At 41.2% G+C, this 23078-nt stretch overlaps 1 protein-coding gene and 1 long non-coding RNA gene across 2 annotated transcripts in view; one reads left to right on the top strand and one right to left on the bottom strand.

Moving 5' to 3' along the window:
• The first annotated feature begins 5360 nt into the window (after window positions 1-5360).
• LOC120554026 lies at window positions 5361-22773 on the top strand. The gene is made up of 3 exons (XR_005638278.1): window positions 5361-5436; window positions 6713-6751; window positions 22731-22773. It is a non-coding gene; the product is annotated as an uncharacterized LOC120554026 (long non-coding RNA).
• Window positions 8868-23078, bottom strand: part of LOC120554025 (zinc finger protein GLI2-like) — a 66999-nt gene continuing 52788 nt past the window's right edge. Inside the window, exons 7-14 of the mRNA XM_039792598.1 lie at window positions 22719-22911; window positions 21278-21388; window positions 18762-18902; window positions 16373-16522; window positions 15635-15799; window positions 14376-14654; window positions 12376-12724; window positions 8868-11759 (exon numbers count right to left, since the gene is read on the bottom strand). Coding sequence (XP_039648532.1) covers window positions 9595-11759; window positions 12376-12724; window positions 14376-14654; window positions 15635-15799; window positions 16373-16522; window positions 18762-18902; window positions 21278-21388; window positions 22719-22911 — 3553 coding nt within the window. The 3' untranslated portion in view covers window positions 8868-9594. The remainder of the gene's footprint in view (window positions 11760-12375; window positions 12725-14375; window positions 14655-15634; window positions 15800-16372; window positions 16523-18761; window positions 18903-21277; window positions 21389-22718; window positions 22912-23078) is intronic.

Here is a 23078-nt window from a genome sequence, read left to right as displayed (position 1 = left end):
GAGTTTTAAATATGTCTGTCTGTGTTCTCTTTGTGTACTCAAAGCCCTCCAGCACAAAAAGAAGACTTTCTGAAGAATGTGTATCAACTTTCTTCACTCTGATTACTCCTCTGACGAGTCTTAGAGGAGAGAATCATGTATTTATGAATTAAAATGTTCATATCTCTGATTTCACAGGCTATGAAATAATAGCGCTCGCTCCCTGCTAACGCCTTGTCTTTGCCAATGATACAGAAGGAGGAGGGGAGTTAAAAAATTGAGACACAAACACTCACTGAGCAGCCGGCCTTTGCACACAGAGCTGCTTTGTTCTCTTCACTTTTTCTTTTGAGCTTTGAAACGGCGAGCAGAGATGAACTCCCCTCCAGGAGAACGTTGTTTTCTCTGCCTGACCACAACGGGATACCATCCTCAAAACCACCACTTGTCAAGATCTTTTTTTTTTTTTTTTTTTTATGTGCACACAGCGCCGTTACACTGTCGACCTTTTGTGCCAGATCAAAGATGGCTGCTCCTTAGGTTCAGGCGTTCCTGAGTGAGGGTTAACACGGGGGCCTTGGAGGTTGTTGTTGGAGGAAAACCCACATCTCACCTTCCCATTGGAGCTCTTACTGCCTCTCGTGGGCAACGTCAATATTGGATTCCTCACTTGGAAGCTGTGGGGTGTTTGAAATCACCAAAATATGTGAAACAGACAATTTGACATCTTAATTGCATTATTAAAGTACTCAGTACTCTCAAATTAACTCTCCATTAAAGCTCCAATGTTTACTGTGACTTTCTGAAAGTATTGAAAGTAACTAAGTACATTTACATTCAAGGTACTTGAGTATTTATACTTTCTGCTACCCCATACTGTACTTATACTCAACTACCTTCATCTGAAAGCTGCAGTTACTTTGCAGATTCAGATTAATATTACAAAACTTAAACTACCCAAATAAATGTTTCTTTACTGAAACTAACTCCTCGTTTGTTTAATTCAGAAACCAAAAAAGAGAGAAAAGCAGTTTCACCAGAAGAAGTTGTTGATATGATTCATGTTCGGTCAGTTATTAAGACGAGAACAGCCTCCGATAACAAACTGGGACTAGAAATGGATCTTTCTAATCAGAATCCGCCAGCCGTCAGCAGACACCTGCTGCATGACACCGGGACTGTCCCAGCATACGTTTAGTGGCGCGAATCCTCCGAGAAGGTGGACCGGGTGAGGAGGAGGAGGAGAGGGCAGAGCGATGGGGGGGTTTTAATGAGGACCTCCATCCTCAAACCTCTAGAGAGCGCAGACCTGGAGGACCCAGCGAGCAGCGAGGTGGCAGCGCTGACCTCCCTCAGCTGAAACCCTCACTCCTCTTCCTCCCCTTCAAGCATTTATACTTTAGTTTGATAGTCCAGAGCTCAACTTCCTGTTGAGTATCTACAAAGGTGACGCAACCCTTTGATCTTCTTTTGTCACTTTTACCAAACATCTGTCCAGTGGAAAATGACTAATATAAAGAAGAAAGTTATAGTAAATGGTATAATAAAAACATCTTTAGGCATACATTTAAGAGTTTAATTTGAAAGCAGAGACACTATTTCTTTTTTAGCATTTCTATTGTTTACTCGGCGTTTGTTTGATGAGAGCCTAATCTATTATGGCATATATTACATGTTCATTATGTAACTTTTTTAATGTAACACATGTAACTTTTTATAGTACTAGCAGTGTGTGAAACTTGTACATTGTGGTAGCTTTCAGTAGGGAAAACCTTTTTAATGGAATTCTCGCCTATTTGGCATGTGTGCAAAAGCTTATAACAGAAGAACTGTAAGGCCAAAAATGCATGTAAAAGGGTTCATTGGAAAGCTAATATGTTCTAGCTTCTGGCCTGTGCTTGATTAGCATGTGGCTAATACACAAGCTAAACTACATCGGTGTAAAAATGGCTCTATGATGTTTGTTTTTTTACAGTTTTCAGCGGTGATCCAGAAAGAAAATCTTTGGAATTTTGTAGTGGACTGTTTTTTTGCTTGGAGTAGAGATGTTTTAACTATTATTATATAATTATGACTTTCATTTTAATCTGTTTTAATAAGTTTCAAATCCTGAAAAACATTTTACATGAGATTCCATGGCCCTGATAAGTCATATTTGAATAACAATAACTAGGACATGCTTCATGCCAGGCATATGCAAATCACCACACACCTTTTACATATTTTCACCAACACCTGTGTCAAATTACAGACCTCAAGGACTAACCTTATGGGAGCTAAGCAGCTTTTAGTTTAGGAAGTCTCTGGAAAGACGCTATAGACTGTAGAATGTGTATTAAAAAAAGAGATATAGGGTTTAGGAAGTTAAAGGTTAAAAGCGTGTTTATCCTGTTTTTAAATGGCCACCGATTCAAAACCTTCCTCTTCCAAAATGTCCTTGAGCAAGAGACTGAACCTCCTCCTGTACAGGAGCTTCAGGTCCATGTGAATGTGACTGGATATCTCTTCACTGAGGTGATTACAAGTAGATGACAGTCAAGGCTCTGCTTACATGAGATATCACACGTACTGACCACAATTGTTTTTTAAAAGCTCTCAGCGTTGTTGTTATTTACCGTGATGAGCCGGTAATATCACAAAGGCCCTCAAACAGATGGCTTGTTGTTGGAAAACAGATGTTATTTTGCATAGGAACATATCATGAATATGCATGCTGTATTAGTTCATGACACTGAAGGCCTCGCTGATGATTGGCCAGTTGAACAAAAACCCTTAAAATGTAGCACGACTGGAAGGGTTAATGTCAGCCATTTCTTTAAAGTCTAATATTGTTGGTTGTGATACAATATGAAAGTATTAATAATAGAGCAGAAGTTATCCTCTTAAGAACGGTTGGTTTTCATCATCTATTAATCTGCAGATTATTTTCTCTATTAATAGTTTAGTTTATAAAATGTTCCATTTAAGTTTCTCTATGTCTTTAAATGTCTTATTTAGTTTGATCAGCATTCAAAACCACCTCAAGATAAATTATATACATTTTTTACATTATATTAAACTAATATAAGTTTAATTATATTAAACTGATATACACTGATAAACAAAAGACATATTACATATAAATGAACAGTATTACGACTACATTTTTCCCTCTAATGTTTCTGTCTGCTGGACCTCAATCTCCTTAAAACAACTTCTCGTCTCTTACAAACAGCTCTGCCAACATTCTCAGACAATCATTTACTCGTTTCATTCAGAAAAAAACTGCCTGGAAACCAGTTCCTCACTCTCTCTATCTATTAAAGATTTAAAGCTCAGTTCTGAATGTCTTGTTAAAGGACCATACCGCTGTTTTTGTCCTTTAAGACTTTATTGCAGCGTTGACCTCCCGGTTCTGAGGATGGAGATTATTCAGAGGGCCTTGGTTAATATTAAGCAGCCGGTGACACAGAGGCCCCGGCGCTCGCTCACTCTCGGAAGGGAGGTGGCCCTATTGAAATGAGAGGAGCCGCACCTTAATAATACATTTGTCCCACAGGGGCCACCCATGCAAAAAAAAAAAAAAACTCTGCTTTTGTGGAGCTGCGAGGTGCTTTGGATCATACAAATCCTTTATTACTCGATTCTTAAAGAGTAGTAGTTGATTTCTCCTACTTTCATGGCTCAAAAGTGTATGGATATGACTGTGATCACCATGATCATTACCTTGCTGCTCTAACATTACAGCCTTCTCTCTGCTGCTTTCAGTCTTTCCTCCAGATGTTGAACCTACTGCAGGAGCATCAGTGAGGTCAGAACACTGATGATGTTGTTGGTGATCAGGTCTGACTCTTGTTGGATGGTTGTTGAGGTGCAGACCGGTCAAGTCTTCCACACCAAACTGGGGCAACAATTTTTTTATAAAGCTGGTTTTATAAATCTCTAAGTGATGGGTTCTGTGCACCCTTTGCTGCATGTCGTTCCCCCTCTCTCTCACCTTTAATGTCTTCAGCTGTCCTACAAATAAAGGCCTAAAATGCCCAAAAAATAATCTTAAAAATAGTAAATATTTTTCACTGCTTATTTTAGTTTTAGTTGTTTGTGTGTAATGAACATCGCAGCCTGTCGGACATTGTTGTAGGAAGTTTAGTTGATTATTTGTGTATGTATAATGCTTTCTTGCTTAGCTGACTCATATCTAGGACTGATCATCTGCTGGCAGATACAAATGGAGACAGACAGACTCCCTAACTGCCAGTTTGACCAGAAGCTTCTGAAATTGATTCATAAATGAATATCCAGCTTCAGGAGGCAGAGGCTGAATTCTGGAGGGGATTTACATATTAGTCTAATAGAAATGAATGAGTGCAGAGCGCTATCCATCATCTGCGCTGACACCGGGAGCTGGATGGAGGATTGTTAGACTGAGTGATAATAACACAAATAACACAGAGCTGTGGTGATGTGGTGTCATCAGAGCTGAGAGCCCAGAGTCTCCTTCACGTCAGAGTGCCTTCCATTGTCACAACTGTAATTGAGCCCAGTCGTCACTTTCCATATCCTCACGGTGATCGTGTCAGCGACTTTGGCGACTTTGGCGTTTGACCGCACAGAACGCAAGCCTCGGTGACTCGTGTGGTGGTGGGTTGTGTCAACCACAGAAGATAAAGAATTATTTTCATGTCAGGGTTTTCCCTTTCATTATAGAAAGGTGAAGTCTCCTCCCTTCTGCTGGACCTCATGGGTACAGTAGTAAACGGGGAGAGACTTATTATTTATAATAATGGTCCAAAAAACTGTACGTGCACCTAAGTCTTCCACAAACCGAGGGAAAACTTTAGCAAAAATACAGTTTTAAAGACCTGATCAAGTTCATTCTTTACCTGGGGAAATATCCCAACTTAAGTTACTGGCCTTAAAGATATTTCAGGACAGTTTTCCAATGTTGGAATAAAATCATGAGAGTTTTGCTCGAGTTGATCTTCATCGTTTGGTGTAAGGTGTTCATAAAACTCAGTATTTTTCTCGTCTTGACGCTCCGATGAAATCAAACATAACGTTTTTAGTCTTGGCTCATTTAAATAGTGAAGTTCATGATGTGAACATTGTCAACAACCGACAGATGCGCTGCGCTCTCTCCAGCATCAAACAGGAAACTGCAAACCCGGATGTGAACAGGTCTCGGTTCTTTTAGACTGTGGAAAATGACGAGACACTGGCTGGTTTCGTTCCACAAAAATTCACATTTAGCGGCCACAATTTTTTGCCCTAACAGGCTGTGAATTGGAACGGACATCAAGAGTTTGTGAGGTTGTGTGTGTGCCAAAACAGAGTATGTAACAGGCCTTGAGGGTCTGTATAGGTGGAGAACCTAATGTTTTTTCTCTCATTGATGGATTTTTCAGCTTCAACTGCTTCCTGCCTTCCTGCTGCTGGTCGACTAATCAGCCATAGGCATCTTAAGCTGGACTGGAAAATGTAAGTGGGGCCCTGGTCACTCTTTGGCCCCAAGCTTAAAAATGTCCACCTCAACAAGTCGTCCTTGATTTAATTTGACTGGTATTTTTTAAAACAACTCATCTCAAGTTTGAATTAATGTGATTCTGTACTTTAAGGGTGTGTTTGCGTTGAGTTTGGTCCAAGTGTTTTGAAAAGCTTGTCGCTCATAAAGAGTCTCTCTAACTCAGGAGCCCCGAGAGATGCAGGAGAATGCAACGCTCTCTGTAAAACACATTCCTTCGAAGCCCTTTAAACTCTCAGCAGACCGGCCTGTTAACTGCCCCGCAGTGAGTTCAGGCCGTAAAAAACACCGCCAACCTAAATGGAGATGACTCTTAGCTGAGTTACACGACTTTATTATATAATTTAATCATGTATTCATATTAAAATTTAGAGAAAGTCGGACAATCCTCGCTGAAGCAACTGTTGATCGAACTGGTGATCTGTGAATTCAGTTTTTTCTTTGGCATTACTCTTGATAAATGTCTCATCATTTTTATAGATCTACTATAGATGAGGTAAACAAAAACTGAATGCAGCATTGTTTAACATGCCGGTCTCAAATCTTGGATGTCGGAGCTTTGTTTTGGTTATTTATTTAGCACTTTGAGGACTTTATTAGATCATTTAATTGATAGATTATGGGAAAGTCATGCAACAAAGGTCCTTGATTGTAGAGCTGCAAAGATGAATCAATTAGTTGTCAACTATTAAATTAATCGCCAACTATTTTGGTAATTTATTAATCTGTTTGAGTCATTTTTTATGTGTAATGTCGGCTTGTTAAAAGTGAATATGTTCTAGTTTCTTCTCTCCTCTGTGACAGTAAACTGAATATCTTTGAGTTGTGGAGAAAACAAGGCATTTGAGGACGTCCTCTTGGACTTTTTGGGAAACACTGATCCACATTTTCTGACATTTATAGACCAAACAATAATCCATTAATCGAGAGAATAATCAACAGATTATTCAACAATGAAAATAATCGTTAGTTGCAGCCCTACTTGATTGGTCTTGAACATGGTCTTCTCCTCAACTGTCGGCCACCAGACTCCCCCACTCTTCACTTTCCATCTGCTTCAGCACTTAATATGACTTCAACCAAAATAATGTCTTTCTGTGATACATTTGCAACATATTTTCTACAAAAGATACTGTAAAGAAATTATAAAAATCAATTGTGGCGTGTTTCTTTGGTGTGGTACATTAGCTGCTGCCATTTCTAATGGATCTCTTTATCTCTGTTTACTTACAGGCCACCAGGAGATGGTTTCACAGACTTCTGCAGGAGGAGGTATGTGGACTAAATGTTGTATTTCTCAACAGTAACCAGTTTTGATAAATGTCATACATTTGATTAATACCACCACACAAAAACGGATGTCTAAGATGTCTTTTCATGATGGCAAACTCAGAAACTAAACCTAAAATCAGAGAATTTCTGCAGGACAGTACATTGAAGTTTATTGGCCTGGACATTAAAAAAAGAAGCTTAAACAATCAAGCTATAGGAATTAAACAGCTGCACCGTCTAAGGACAGAGGCTGTTGTATGTTGTACAGATTGTAAAGCCGTTGAGGCTAATTTGTGATTTGTATATAGATAAAATTGACTTGACTCCAATAAGCTTTCAAGGAGGAAAAGAGCCTCTGAGCTCTTCTTATTCTTATTTTACTAAATACCTGACACAAGCTTGAGTTACAGTAAATACGTAATATGAATTTGCGCTGCACTGCCTATTAAATGAGTTGTTTCCAAATTTAAAAAAAGCTATCTGCTGTGAAAAAAATCCCTCCAAATCACCCTCTTTTGGGTTTACTTATATCACGTTTCTATGATTAAAATGAGGTATTTTATAATGTACTACAGTACAATTTTTAATCCATGAGTTTATTGGCAGAGTGCTGAAACCTGTCTTTCTCACTGAGTTATCTCCATCAATAAATGAAGGTGCTAGTAATGCACTATCTTTGCAAGCCTTATCTCCACCTCTTGTTCGGGGCCTGGTTGAATATCACAGCCCGGGGCTATTTTCTCCCCCACTTCACATCTCTGAGAGAATAAGGAATTCCAGTGGCAAAAGCAATCACAAACTCCAGATCAAACATATCCTCAGCTGAATTCCCTGACAGACTAAAATCATTTGTTCCTCTTGCTAATGCTCAGCGCTGCGTCCCAGGAACCTCTCGCTCCTCTCAGCTGCTTTGTTTTATGTGGTTTCAGCAGCTGCGTCCTCTGGGCCGCTCTGTCAGAGCTAATTTTGAAGTACACACGGGCTAACTGCAGCAGCAGCAGAGTCTAGCCTTTTCCCCTCCTGTTAGCGTCCTTTTTCATCAGCTTCCGAGTAAGGATTTACATTATGTCAAGCCTGCTCTTGCCGGCGAGGTAAGACGAGGTCAGGGGAAGTTATTTCAAAGAGGTCGTGCAACGTCTTAAGAAAGTGTGGCGCCTCAGTCTGACATTCAACAAGAAAGGTTTGAGGAAAGTGTGTTATCGGCAAAGGCTGCAGCAACGTGGCTTCAAAGACTAAAGTTTTGTTGTTGAATTATTGAAGCGATCAACACTCCTCCTTCTACAGGAGGCAATCAAGGGACATACTGATGAATAATAATCTTTACAACAAGACACAAGAGAGAACGGCACATGTGGGGAAACAGAGCACGGCTTAGTTTACAACTGAGTTACTTGTTTTCATGCTCTAGGCAGCGCTTCCACAGCATGATTTTGTTTACATAAAGCTGTTGAATAGAGAATTCATTTAATTTCATGCAAAAAAATGCACAATAGACATCCGTTTGTTTAAATGTCTAAATAAGACATTTATGTGGCTGCAACTAACAATATTTTTCATAATTGATTCATCTGGTGATTCTAATGCTGTTACAATATTTATAGAGCTCAAGTGAAGTCATTAGATCTCTCGTTTTGTCCAACCAACCATCTTAAGCCTAAAGATATTCAGTTTATTATCAGGTATAAGAAGAACAAGCAGCAAATCCTCACAATTTAGAAGCTGGAACTGTCAAATGTGTAGCATTTCTGTTCGACAAATCATTGACTGATCATCATTTCCTACCAACAGTCAATGCTGACTTTATTTTACCATGACCAAGATCATTCCCTAAGCTTCACTAAGTAGTTCTGCTTTAAACTATGTTGACAGCGTAGTTGTTTTTTTAACCCAAACCATTTTTTTTCCTTTCCCAAACCCTAACCAAGTAGTGTAGTTGTCTACAGTTAACTAAACCTTAACCAAAGGGTCATATGAATGATTATTGAAACAGGAAACTCAACATATTTTATCATTCACTTGCTGATCTTATTCTGGACAATCTGTACTGACAAAACTCCCAAAACATCTGCATGAAGAACAACACAAACAGTATTTGTTTAAAAAAATCAATGTCAATATTGTATTTCTTAAAAATGTACAAATGATATTTACATTTAACCAGCTCAACAAACTGGTACGACAATGTACAAAAGGAAAAAAGCTTGATTCTTGCTGCGAGAGCACAAACGATTTATGCGTGGGTTCATAATAATTCAGTCACAAATCAAGTCTCTGATGCCCGACACAGAGAGGTCACAGTTAATCTCAGCAGCAATGCAGCAATCAAATAATGGCTAACTGAGGACAATGACTGTAAACCTGAAATGCTGTAATGCGGAAAAGAAACTCGAGCTCATCGAGCTGAAACTTGATGTAGAATAAAGTTCAGCTCGAATAATTTACAGTGTAAAACGAGGTTGTTGGTGATGGTACATTCCAAATATGCAGGTATCGGATAATTTCCTAGTTGCATTTTACACATTTTAAATGTAATCATATGCACAATATGCATATGTTTTGGCTGAGCCAGGCACTTAGTAAACTGATCTTACTGCAGACCTGTACAACAACTGGAAGATTTCTGTTGTTCACATCATATTTACTACCTATGGCAGCAAAAAAAAAGAAATATGGCTTTTCAAAAAGATAGAAAATTACCATTTTTAAATAACAATTGAGACTGTACAAGAAAACAAGCGTCGCACACTGCAGAGGCTTTTTGGCACACAATTACATCAATTCTAAGTTTTGAATGTCTATTGTGCATCAGGAGTTCAAAAGTTCAGCCGGGGGGAAATAGTTTGTTACGACATCGAGTTGAGGAACTTGCTTTCTTCTGCCAGAGCAGTCAGCAACGAGCTCATGTCCCCGATGGCCATGTTCCCCGTCCCTGCCGGCACCGAGGGCAACGTCACCGAGTTCCTTGGTGTTGTCAGGCGAGAGGAGCTCTGGGACAAGCTCTGGAGCAGACCTGGACTCAGGGTTCCCGACATGAGGCTGGAGTGATCCCCATCGTCCAGCATGCTATCAAAGTCTATCTGCGCCTGCTCCAGTGCTGCATTACAGTTTACGGTCCTGGATGCCTGCGTGTTGCCTGGACTGGGAGACACTGCGTTGTTTTCAGAAGGAGGTACATTCACCGCAGGAGAAACACAAAATACTTGAATCTGCCCTGTGTAGTACAAGGCATTGTCATCAGAGTTGTTGCTGCAATGAAGTCCTAAACCTCCACCACTGGGTAACGTGGAAGCAACATCCACGTTAGCAATACTTGGGTGCCTTGTTTGGTTTGTCACTTTTGGCCCTGAAAGATGCTTGTTTCGAGATTTAGGCTCTGTTGGTGGCATTGGTTGGAAATGGCTGTGATTCACAGTTTGCAAGGGATTTTGGAGGGTCATGTGACAGTTCTGCTGATCTGACATCATGATTGTTTTATCACAGTCCTCAACTTTAACTTGCACAGGCTGAAATCCAGCATCAGCAAAGTGCATGTCAACAGTTTCCATGTCAACTGGCTCCTGTTTGCATGTGGGAATTAGCATGCTCCCATTGACTGCTCTTGTGTTGTTACACGGTGGATAAGTGGTGTTACCGTTCTTATCACAAGGACTAAAGCCTTTGTTGAACCTGCACTGAGAGCTAAGTGCTTCATTGAGATTTGATGACTGCTGGAATCTTTGCTGCTGGAAGCAGTTTGCTCCTGGTTCAGTATTCAGCTGTTTGCATCTTTGCTGCATTGTGTTAACAAGGTTTTGAACCATCTGCTGGTTGGAGCTGAGATTGTTGTGAAAAGATCCAAAGTTCTGGTTTTGTTGGAGGACAGCCAGGTTCCCTCGGACCTGGAGTTTGGAGCACTGCTGGCTGGCATCCATGTGTCCCAAAGAGACTTTGTTCCACTGAGCAAGTAAGTTGGCCTTACTGTCCCTTGGTGCAGATGGACACATCTGATGTTGCTGCCCTGGACTCATGCTGGAAGTGGACAAAACCTGATTCATGTTGGCATTCACGATGGCCGTCCTTCTCTGATAGTACGACTGCTGCTGGAGATTGGGGTCTCCTTGGAAATCTTGTTGATTTTGTGACACTCTGTTGGTTGGGTCTCTGAGGTCAGGCAGCATCAGGTCTTCTTCAGGGATGTCACTCGGTATTATCCCCATCGTGACGTTCTCCGAAATGCTGGGTGGTCGCAGGCTGTAAGGGTAGAGGTGGGGACTATCATCCGGTCGTAGGCACCCTTGCTGTGATAAAAGTCGGCTATGTGCTGCAGGAAGCGGATGGGGCTGCCCTCCACTCAGTGTGCCCATGCTCTTGTAGCGCTGCATTTGTGGCTGGCTGGAATAATCTATAGCTACGCGTCTCACGGGGTCACTTGCTCGGCGGGGGATGTTAGATGGGACATCATGGGGCATCATGCTCCGCATGGTGTAGCTGCTGTACTGCCTGGAAGGCAGGCCTTTGTTGGTGGTGGAGGAGTCCCCATACAGTGCTGTGTGTTCCCTCAGACACATTCGGTCTATGTGTGGAAGAGGTGTAGGCGGTGCTCCTCCAGTGGCGGCAGCGTATTTCGCCTTGAGGTGGTAGTGCTGCGCTGGGGTCAGGCTGAGAGGGCTGGATAGGCCCCTTCCGTACCCTCCTGTTCCTCCGCTGCCTCCCCCACACTGGCTGGCCTGACTGGAGCGCCGGGACATGTCAGCAGAGATGGGGTCGTAGGAGTCGGCCGAGCTAAGGTTGCTGGGGCGGTTGGCACCAGACTGCGAGGCCTGGCTTGAGCGCCGGCTAGAGTAGCAAGGGGAGATGCCGGAGGACCGGCGGCTGAGGGTGTAAACTGAGCTCAGGGTGCTGGAGGTGCTGTCACGGCGCTCTGAAAGCTTTTCCAGCAGAGTCATTTTACCAGAGCTCAGATCACCAAAGCTGGAACCAGGGAAGGACACCAGACCACCACCCATACTTGGACTCTCCAGGAGGGACCCTGTGAATGAACAGATACAAATTTTAGACACTTGAATTCTCACCAACTTGGCAGCTCTTTGGAGTTTTGATCTTTGACCTTCAGTCTGAACACCTGATAAATCTGAACTCTTCTAAAACGAATCTACCACCGGCAGACAGTCAAATTCACATTAGCAACTACAGTAGCTGGTGGACAAAGTGGAACATCTAACAGCTTCAAAAAACACTTTATTTTTCTCATACTGCCCATGGCTGCTGCACCTGTATTCACCCTCTGTCTAAAATGCTCTGTTGGGACACCTGTCTATCGAAGACCCCCTCCCGAAGAGCAGATAACCAAAAATAGAAACTCTGTTCGGTATGACATCATAAGGAGCCGAGAGTAAATACCTTTACCTCATTATTTGAAGCTTTGGCCACGTTTAACATGAACATCCAACACTGTAACATTATACATATGACAGGAAATACAGAAAAGCATAATAGTTCTTTAAGATTTAGATATTTTTCTCAGGAGTTGCTGCAGACCAAACCACAGCTAAAAGGAGAGTGAATATTGTGAGCTTGTTGTGGAGTTCTTCAGCTTTAATCTGACCATAAATATCCTCAGTACTGTATCCTGCTTTTCTGCTTACCGCCTGCTGGTATGGGTGGGAGCTTGGTGCCGAGGACCAGGGGAGTTGGGTTGCTGGCCCATTGACACGAGTCCCTCACTGTCTTCAGCTTCTCCTTCTTCAAATGCTCCATGCGCCGACTGGTGCCAAACTGCTTTCGGAAGTGGAGACCCACCACCGCGACCCCGCCGGTCGAATCTTCACAGCCCAAGGACTCCACAAAGGGCAGGTCGTCCAAGGTGCTGAGGTCCCCCAGGCTTTCCCCGCTGTGCGCCGCCATTTCTACTCCACTGTCATTGTTGGTGGCACTGCCAAGTGGTGATGGTTCGCTGCTACATGATGACTGACCGCCAGGGCTGGACTGATACATCTAGAAGGAGGGATGGATGGAAAGAGCAAAAGGAAAGAGAGAGTAGACAAGATTAAAAAAAGAGCATAAGAGAAGCAGAACATTTGTCCTAAAAAAAACTGTTTTTCCTCACAGAACAGAAGTGGAGCGGTGGTTAACATGGCACGAAGAACAGTGAATCATTGAATCTTTTATCCTCCCCCAGCTTAATTGTAAATAATGACTGTTTTTGGGGGGGATGGGGTGAAGAGGTGGGGGTGCACCACAGATTACAGACTGTCTCAGTCTGTCTGTGAATTGGAAATGGGCAGGATGAAAGGCTGCTTGAGCCCGTGCCAGAGTAATCATCACAAAATGTGATTACACTTCTCCAAAACTAAACTCTTTTTGAACATTTAGGTGAGCATGAAGCATTGCTTGTCACACTGATTTGTTTCAATTAGATTTACAGTAAAAACCTTTTGGGATTTCCTTTCTTTCATCTACAGTACACAATCTTTTATTTTTTTTTCGTAGTTCTATCATACCAACAAGTACCACTTATCTTGCACTTATTTTACTGATATTTGACCTCAGAACTCAAAGATGTCAGGTTCATGATTTCACATTTTCTGCAGTAGTTTTCTCAGTATTATCTCACTCACTTTGCTCGTGCAAATGGGAGTTAATTTGTAATATATGGTTCTACATTTTGATGTCTTTTCTTAGGACTATAACGGTTATACAGTATTTATCTCCCTGAATTGGCCCTGACCAGCCTTGTTTTCATTGCACACTGTAATGTATTCAAAGCTAAAAAGCTGTCTTGATCATAGCGTGATAGTTGGCTCTGTTTGCACAGAGTGCCAAAACCAATTCCCAATGTTTGAATATTAATCCTGGAGTTGCTTTCATCAGGTTTAGGCTCTCTGACAGGTGTTTGATAGGACTCCACTGTAGGTTTAAACTGCCCATGTAAAAGGAAAAGTGACGTACACTGTGTCATAGATGGCATGCAACTGCGTGTATTATAGGTTTAACAACCTTTGTGTTGAAGATATTTAAGAAAAAACAAACCAATCAATGCAAATGATAAAAACATGATTATGTATTTTTTATAAAGTAATCTGTATTGAAAAAATCCTGATGCAGCTGATGATGAAATGAAGACGTGAATTCATACGAGGACAGTTTGATTCCAAAATATTGTACAGTGTCTGCAAGCAAAGTGAACATGATTTTATCCTTTAATGGGTAAAAATGTAGTGCAGTTTTCCACGAAGAGCTTCAGCATTAAAGGTGTCAGCTTTTTTCTCAAGGGTCAATATCTTATGTTGAACCCAAGAAAGTGAATTGTGTATCAGTAGGAGTTGCCAGTTTCTCTCTGGCTTTTGATTTGTCATTATCTCATTTTGGAATGAAACAGTTTATTTTGGATGCAAAAGATGGCGTTAGATGGTGAAATATATGAAAATAAGCCAAAGGTGAGCTCACCTTAGCAAGGTCTGTCCATAAGGAAAGTCAGAAAAGGGAGAGAAATGAAGACAAGCCGCAAGCAGAGCAAAGGTTAGAATAACGAGGCGTGCTGTTATTTGCAGGGCTGATGGACTACAACTCAATTTCTTTTTAAGACTTTTAGAATAAGAGGAAGTAGTTAGTACAATGAAATGTATAACTTTTGGAGCGTTCTTACCACAGAGTTTTCCGTCTTGATGGATTTGACGTGCAGGTAGTCATCCACCCCTCTGGGGGAGCTGTTGTCTGACATCTTGTCTTCCCTCTGGATTCTGTCTATGGTGCCCGCCTCGTTCTCGCCGTTCTCCCTGGGCGCCGGCGGCCTCGGCGGCAGGTCACTGCGCTGCTTTTTGGTGACGTGGGCCTCTGGGCCGTGGACCGTCTTCACATGCTTCCTGAGGGAGCTGGGGTCTGTGTAGCGCTTGGTACAGCCAGGGATCTTACATACATAGGGTTTCTACAAATAAAAACACACATACAGATACTGATTTAAGTTATGCTTATAAATACCACACAAAGAGTTTCCTGTGTCAATTTAGTTGTAGCTTTGTGAGCTACAAGTTGAAACATTACCAGCTTAAATTACAAAGGATGAACATGAGAAAATGATCTTTACGTTTTAAAGGATTTTAACATTTCTGACTTGGTGGTAGTATTGAAAAGGATACTGTAGTAGACACAATGATCACTACTTTAAGCAACTGAAGCGCATCAATGTTCATCTTAATTGTCGAACTTTCCTACAAACAGAAACTCACATATATCCTACTTTAATGGCTTTAAAACGTCACCTCCTTGTGTTCATAGTTGGTTGTAAATGTTGTGCATCAATACATTTTTTGTCCCTATTTTCAGCTCAAATGTGTCAGTTTATTGTGAAAGTATTGTTTACGTTTAACTGAGTTAGATTTGCTCTGCGTACAGTAGATGTCTGTAAAAATAAATCTGTGTGTGTGTTTGGAGAGCCCTCAGTGAGTGTATTCACTCCCATTCTGCAGTGCCACTGATGGATAAGCAGCGAGGCTACTGAAACGCTTCCAGGTTTCATTATCTATTCGGTGTCTGCAGGTGGTCCCACTCCACGGAGAGGAGGAGGAGGGGTTGGTGAGGAGCATGATTCGCCCTAATGCATTGTGGGCTGTCGTGCTCATTATGTCTACACCTCGTTATTTACTCACAAACGTCTGCAGACACGCTAAAACAACCCACAAACCTAGGCATCCACACCTGCACGGACTGGAAACAAAACTGGATGGGAATTATGTGCTGTCTGAAACAATCTGGACACAAAGGAAATTTGGGCCACAGATGAATGTAAAGTCCTGTCGCTCTATGCAGTGTTTCACATCAGTCAGCTCGTACAGATTTATGGAGAATGTCTTATGGAGCGCTACAAGAGAGTCTGTGGTGAGTTGTGAACTTGGTGGTGAAAAGTACCTCGTTGGAGTGTGTCCGGTTCTGGTGCTTGGCTCGGTCCGAGGCGTTGGAGAAGGCTTTGTTGCATCCTTCGTGCTCACAGACGTACGGTTTCTCTCCCGTGTGCGAGCGCAGATGGGTTTTGAGGTTTTCGAGACGAGAGTAGGCCTTAGCACAGCCCTCGAACTGAAAAGAAAGCAAGCAGACCTTTTTTATCATAACTATCAGCATCTCAGCCATCAAAAGGGACATGTTTAAAATCATGTAGAAAAGGGAACCTAAAATGAGATTACATAATTTTTGAGAGACAAAATAGCAAATTTTCTTACTGACTACCAGTAAAAGGGTAATTAATAAGCAACAAAAAAAAGATTACAATACCATTTTCTGACGATTTGTGGACAAAATAATCAATTAATCCAGAAAATAATCTGCATTACTTCTTATTTTGTTTTTTTAATCAATGGATTTAAGATTATTTAGGTCATATTTGCCCCAGTTTTATTCTTCAAATTGACGTTTTTACAAACCAAACCAGTTGATGAAAGAATTGTTGTGAGATTAATGTATTTATTTTATGTGCAATGAATAGAAAGAAGAAAGAAATCTTCAATCCTGCCATCCCAGGGGTGTGTGTATGTGTTTTACCTACATATATAAAACTAGATGCGTGTGTGTGCAGAAACGTGCGGTGTTTAGAGAGTGCGAGCTGCCGCCCTCCGGGGGCCCGTGGGGGCGCCAAGGCCATCCGTTACCTACCGTGCACTTGTGTGGTTTCTCCCCCGTGTGTCGGCGCATGTGAACCACCAGCATGTACTGAGCTTTGAAGGGCTTTTGCTCCCGCGAACAGTCCTCCCAGCGGCACACAAACTCCTTCTTCTCTCCGTGGATGTGGTCATTATTGATGTGCTGTGGGACACACACACACACGCAGAGAAGTGAGAGGTTTTCTGGAGAGAGTTGTCCACTAAGAGGCTCTCATGTTGTTCTTGGCGAGGTTTTTCTGTAGAAATCCATCTCATCAGCATAAATCTCAAAGGGAGGCTGCAGCAGAGGAAACTGTTACAGTCTCACTAATTAGGGCCGCGTATATTCTTTATATCAGACCTGATGAAAGCAACTTCCAGAGTGAAATACAAACATTCTCCCATAATGTACAAATCTCAGATTTTTCCATAACGTTGGTTATATTTTCTTTAATAAAAGTCACAAAATCTGCCAGTGCAGTATAAACATTTCTGATGCTATAGAAGCATCTTTTTCTGATTATAGTTATAATAATAATTCTCTCTTTCTTGTCACAAAAAGTAAAGTTTTAAGGACTCAATTATAGACAAAGATGATAAGATTTTTCTTGAAGTATATTCAGGTTTCCTTTGAACAATCATCTTATCATGTCAGACATTTATAAATATGCGCTTTCTTTTTGAGAGTAAGATGTTTCATGACTCATGTTTGTGTGTGGACGTGTTTATCTTATCTTAGCATAAACTGGAAACGGGGGAAAATGTCCAAAGTTCAAAATCATACACCATCTCTCCTTTTCTTGGCGAAAAAACAGCCAACTGCAGATACGATCTGTGAGCACAGGGACAATGCTTCCAGACCTGGAAACCTCTGACACTTTCTAGGGCTGCAACTAACGCTAATTTTAATTGTCAATTAATGTGTGCATTATTTTCTGTATTAATAGATTAGTTGTTTGGTCTGACATGGTGATATATGTTGATCAGTGTTTTCCAAAAGCCAAAGAGGACGTCCTCAAATGTCTTGTTTTGTCCACAACTCAAAGATATTCAGTTTACTGTCACAGAGGAGAGAAGACACTAGAAAATATTCACATTTAACAAGCTGACAATGACTCAAACTTCTGCTCTTCATTTTGCATCACGTTGCAATGCACTGTTCTTCCAGATAAATCTTTCAGGGCTTCTGGTGATCTGTGAGATGTCGATGGAAAAAAAGATTCCTTAAATGTTTATCCTAAATCTAAAGAGAAGCCTAGTGGAGCTCTGCCAAGGAGAGGAAAGGGAGTAATGGAGTTTATGTGAAATGTGGTCTTGATTTGGAGAAAACAATATCACTGTAACAATACTGCTGGCAACTATCTCGACCACAGTCTCATTTGTTTACAGGAATCACTTCAAAGCATCAGAATGATTTCGAAAATAAAACACTGATGTTTAAAGATGCCACACATAGCAGCTATAAGAGCCAGTCTAAGTTCTCACAGAGGTGTCGGCGAGTTCCCTCACCCTCACTAATCCCCTCACCCCGCTCCGTCTTTTCTCTCTTTGCTTCACTGGAAGTGTGGAATGCTTAAGACCCTTTTAACCAAGACACTGCTTGTTGTGATGGAGAGAAAAATCTGACTCGGCCTCAAACAGATGGCTCTAAACATGCATCTGCAAGAATTAAATGTAAATGGAGCATTAGTTTCCAGGTATCAAGTGTCTGCTCTGAGTTCAGTCTTGACTTTTAGAACGGTAGTTTGAGGACGTAATCTTTACTCACTGTCCACTTACTAGAAAAAGCTATGAATCTCAACTTAAGGTTATCCTTGCATCGGAAAAGTTTACAGTTCATTGGTGCTTGATTTTTGGTCTTGAAGTTCCTGGTGAGAATTAAGAGAGGCTGTCTAACAAAGAATATACAAAATAGGATCGGAGAGCTGTGATGCAGGTAATATTTTCCCAGTGCAGAGTTGTGAAGCAACATATCTTAACATATCCAAATACTTTGCTCATTTTAATATACACTTTCTGTAAGATATGTGCACTGTGAGCTGTATCATGAAAAACTAAATAACGTATACACCGTAATAAATAATAATAATAACATTTTTAGAGGGTCTTTGTTGTTGAGGAGTCAAAGACGAGCTTAGACAGATTATCAGACACCTGAATAATGTTGCAAACCTGTTCACCAAAACTGTCTCGCTATTACATGCTGATAAACTCCAAAACTGACGAGCACTAGCACCTTGGCAAGCATCCAGTTTTTGTCTCTTCTAGTGTCTGTGCAGTCATGAAATTTGAGCGGGAGACCGTGGCGAGCAGCAGAATTTAGTTTGTTTTGTGGAAGGTTTTATCTGGTAGTGAGTTTGTATTTGTGTGTTTTAAGCAGTCATAGACAGACAGACACTTACATGGACCAGCTGGTCCTGGGTGTCGTACTCCTTGCTGCAGCCCTCCCAGTGGCAGTTGGTTTCGTAGACGGCCTCGGGCTCCTGCTTACAATCGTCCCGATCCATGTCGTCCTTCAAGTCCAACAAGCTGCCGTGATGGTTCTGTGGACAACCCAAACATTTTCTAAATATTCCAAAAAGGGAATTGCATACACTTTTCTACTTCTAAGGGTGTATTTGCACCAGGCACATGTGGAACAGTTTACAGCGGCTGTTAGGAGTCATATTCAACTGTTTGTTCATATGTTTTACCTGATATAACCAGACACAGAAAATTACAGATTGAAGTCCATCATGCACAACTGAAGTTAAAGAGGTTGGATAAGATTTGTTTTGACAACGTCCACCACAAACACACACCCGTGACGTGTGTTTACAGCTCCTGGTTCCCTTGTAATTAGGCAGCGTGAACCTCTGCGTGTGTCTGTTTCAGAGCGACGAAGACCATCACAGGTCTCAAAGTCACACTGCAGGTCAGGACACTTCTTTAACAGGTGGCAACCGTTTTGCTTAAACTACATATCTGCCTAAAAAAGTATTTGCTCCATTACTGCAAAACCTCAGAAGTGAATATAACTGAGGACACTCAAACCTGCCGCTAATCGTTTAACCTAATCCAAGTCTTAACCCTCAAAAAGCCCTTTAGAAAATGAGGAGCAGAAGAAATGGCCTCACTTTGCAAAATGTTTTTCAAGAAATATTTCCCAAGTTTCCAAAATGTCCCTCACATACCCTCACATACAAAAGTTTTTGCTTTCACGAAAATGTCTTCACATTTAAAAGTATGCTTAACCAAATTTTGGTGAAACTTTCCAAAATATTCTGACTTTCTAGAAAATGTCCTCAGTCTACATTTATGTCATCCTGACTTTCCAAATGTCATCCCAACAGTCCAAAATGTCCTCAATCTCTAAAAATATTCTCAATACCTCAAGTTTTACAACTTTCTAAAAATATCCTCACTTTTAAAATACTTTTTGGGGAAGTGAGTAACTTTCTAATAATTTCCTTACTTTTCCATAAAGTCCATTTTACTGACAGAAAAATCCTCACGCTCAGTGTCTCAAACTGAAATTGTCTTCACAAAGAAAGATTTGTACGAGAGCACACATGCAGAAACTGACACACTGCTAGTCCCAACCGGCTTCCTGTACGCCTCCACCAACACAAAGACACACACACCTACACACACACACACACACAACGTGCTGACTGCAGCATGTTTGTCTCTGCCCCACGCACACTATCTTCATCAATTCTGGTGGCCCCAAGACGACTGCGTGCACCGCCGTCCCCATGCATCAAGCCCAAACCTGCCTCGCTATCGGAGAGGAGCCGCAAATTTGTCAAAAGAAAGAGAAAAAGGCTCCTCAGATGACAATAAAGCCCGGACAATATTTCATGAAAATGAAGTGCTCTGGCACAGTTTACAGTGGCCAGGGAGCGGGAGAGAGGAGCGGAGCAACGAATGGATGCAAAGCTCTTATCATGTGGAGTTTTTCTTTATCCCAGACGCCTTTTACAAGAGGGTCACGGGAGGCTGCGGCCCCCAGGGGCCACGAGTCACACCATGGATCAGGACGCAGGGAACGAGTAGTGAGAAGAGACAAACAGGAGGTCATCACTTTTTAAAATGCCCCCACTCTTTTAAAATGTCCTCATTATCCAAAAATGTCCCGACTTTACAAAACGGTTTGAATTACCAAAATAATAATAATAATAATAAATATCTGTCCTTTCTCTAGACAATGTTTTTGACTTTCCAAAAAATTTCAAGAAATGTCCAAATATCACCCAACTTTCATATACAACCTGACTTTTGTCCTCACTTTTAAAAATATCCTCTTTCCAAAGAAAATCCTGACTTTCCCAAAAAAAAGTCCTGACTTCACAAAACATTTTGAATGATCAAAATATATATATATATACAGTACAGGCCAAAAGTTTGGACACACCTTCTCATTCAATGTGTTTCCTTTATATTTTCATGACTATTTACATTGTAGATTCTCACTGAAGGCATCAAAACTATGAATGAACACATATGGAATTATGTACTTAACAAAAAAGTGTGAAATAACTGAAAACATGTCTTATATTTTAGATTCTTCAAAGTAGCCACCCTTTGCTTTTTTGATAACTCTGCAAACCCTTGGTGTTCTCTCAATGAGCTTCATGAGGTAGTCACCTGAAATGGTTTTACCTTCACAGGTGTGCTTTGTCAGGGTTAATTAGTGGAATTATTTCCCTTATTAATAAAAAAGGAAAGGGTGGCTACTTTGAAGAATCTAAAATATAGAATTTTATTTAAAGGATAAAATGATATAATAAATATGTTACAGTTACGGTGAAGGTGTACCGTAGTTAAAGGTCCAAACTGTCCTGCTGCACTAATGATGCTGCAAAAACTGTTGTTACTAAATGCAGGAGAGATTTATTTGAATCTGTAATGTAGTTTGGGTTATTTATTTTCATACCGGTGAGCAAGGAGACATTGGCCTCAACCCCTCTGCTTCAGTCTTGACCTTTGACCTTTTGGTGATCATGGGGTCGATTGTGCTGCTGACGGCCGAGTCGCCGCTGTGGTTCTGAGGGGAGGAAACAAGAGTCAGTATCCAAATCCTTAAGAAAGTAAAGATGCATGAGCATAAAATAATCAGTATCGTCAATAAAATCGCTCCAAATCAACCAGAAAAAGTCCAGTGATAATCTTAGTCTAACAAATAACCAATAAGCCATTACTTGTCCTTCTTTTGTTGTTAATTGATTTAACTATTCCATGAAAATCAACAAGCAGAAACAGATCCGATGATCTCCCCTTGCCATGCACTTGTTGACCTTTCACAAACATTTCTGAGTTCAGGCACAGATGACTCCACTAGCTGACAGAATCAGAGGTAAAAACCAAGTTGGGACTGTGTGGGTGGAGGGAAATGATGGGTCCCCCTCTTAAACATTTACCTCTGAGGGGGCGCTGCACACACTGATTACACGTGCTGACACCGCACATCAAAATAGCATATAGCAAATAGACGATTCGGCTGACGTCAAAAAATGTGATGGAGAAACAAAAATCCACTGTGAGAACAAACAGTTGCAGATAAATTCCAGCTTTGGCTAAATAGTTGATTCAACGAGAAATACTGGCAGACCAAAAAGGGGGAATTTCCTTCAGCCAAACTCAGAAAATTTATTTAAAATGAGAGCGCTGATTCATCCACACAAACCTCACTTATTTTAAACCTCTGAACCACGTGAACATGGACCTGTAAATGCTCCAGAAACACAAAGATATATTCCATTTCTGTCTTTATTTGAATCCTAAAAGGTTGTCTCGAGAAAGTTCAGGATATTTATTTTTTATTTTTTAAGGTCCATACATTACAGTCAATGATAATACCTATCATACTTCTCATTAAGCCATCTGTACATGTATATTAATAGCTCCCAGAAAAGTATCACAGGCTCAGAAAACAGAACAAAAGTGAGCAAGGACCCATTAGGCATTCATACTGTATTATATAGACATAACCATTTTTAAATAAAATAAAATAAGAACAGGAACTGAACAAACAAACGTGTTGGGGTAAACCTCAATGACACATAAAGCCCTCTACAGAGGGAAAATAAAAGAAAACAAAAAGGTCACAAAAATCCACTTTAGACAAATGATGGTGGTATTGGTGTGACATACGTTATCCATCCTTTCCCATCTTTTTAAAAAAGTTCCCTGTTACAGTCTCAAAGCAAAAGTAATCATTTCCATCTTGAAAATATCGTAGATAATGTCAGTCCATTCAAGTTCAGGATATTTTAACCCGTTTCTAATATAAATCCACAATAGATACCTGTATCTTGACACGAGACAAGACAGGATTTGAGTACAAGATAATCTTAAAAAAGTAAATGTCTTTGTACCTTGGACGGCAGGTCGCTGTTGTGGGCGGAGGCGGGCAGGGAGGAGAGGCCGAGGCCCGGCTGGCGGCTGGAGTAGGAGGGCGGAGGCTGGATGAGAGGTGGAGTGTGTCCAAAGGCGCTGAGCCCCCGCTGCTGCGAGAGGAGCTGCTGGTAGGCCATGGGGTTGATGGGATGAGGGAACGGGAAGGATGGGCTGCAAAGTGCAAAAACATGACCATCAGAATGACATTGATCCTGCATTTTTCACTGGGGTTAGGTGAGGAGGCAAGGGGTAAGAAGCAACACAAGGAGGTACAAAAGGAAAGAGGGAGGAATGGAAGGTAGAAGAAAAGTAGAGAGAGAAAGAAGCTGCAGGAAGCA

Source organism: Perca fluviatilis, chromosome 24 (genome assembly GCF_010015445.1).
Source record: "Perca fluviatilis chromosome 24, GENO_Pfluv_1.0, whole genome shotgun sequence".
Taxonomy (NCBI): domain Eukaryota; kingdom Metazoa; phylum Chordata; class Actinopteri; order Perciformes; family Percidae; genus Perca; species Perca fluviatilis.
Note: the sequence above shows the minus strand (reverse complement) of the source record. Positions and strands in the feature narration are given on the sequence as shown.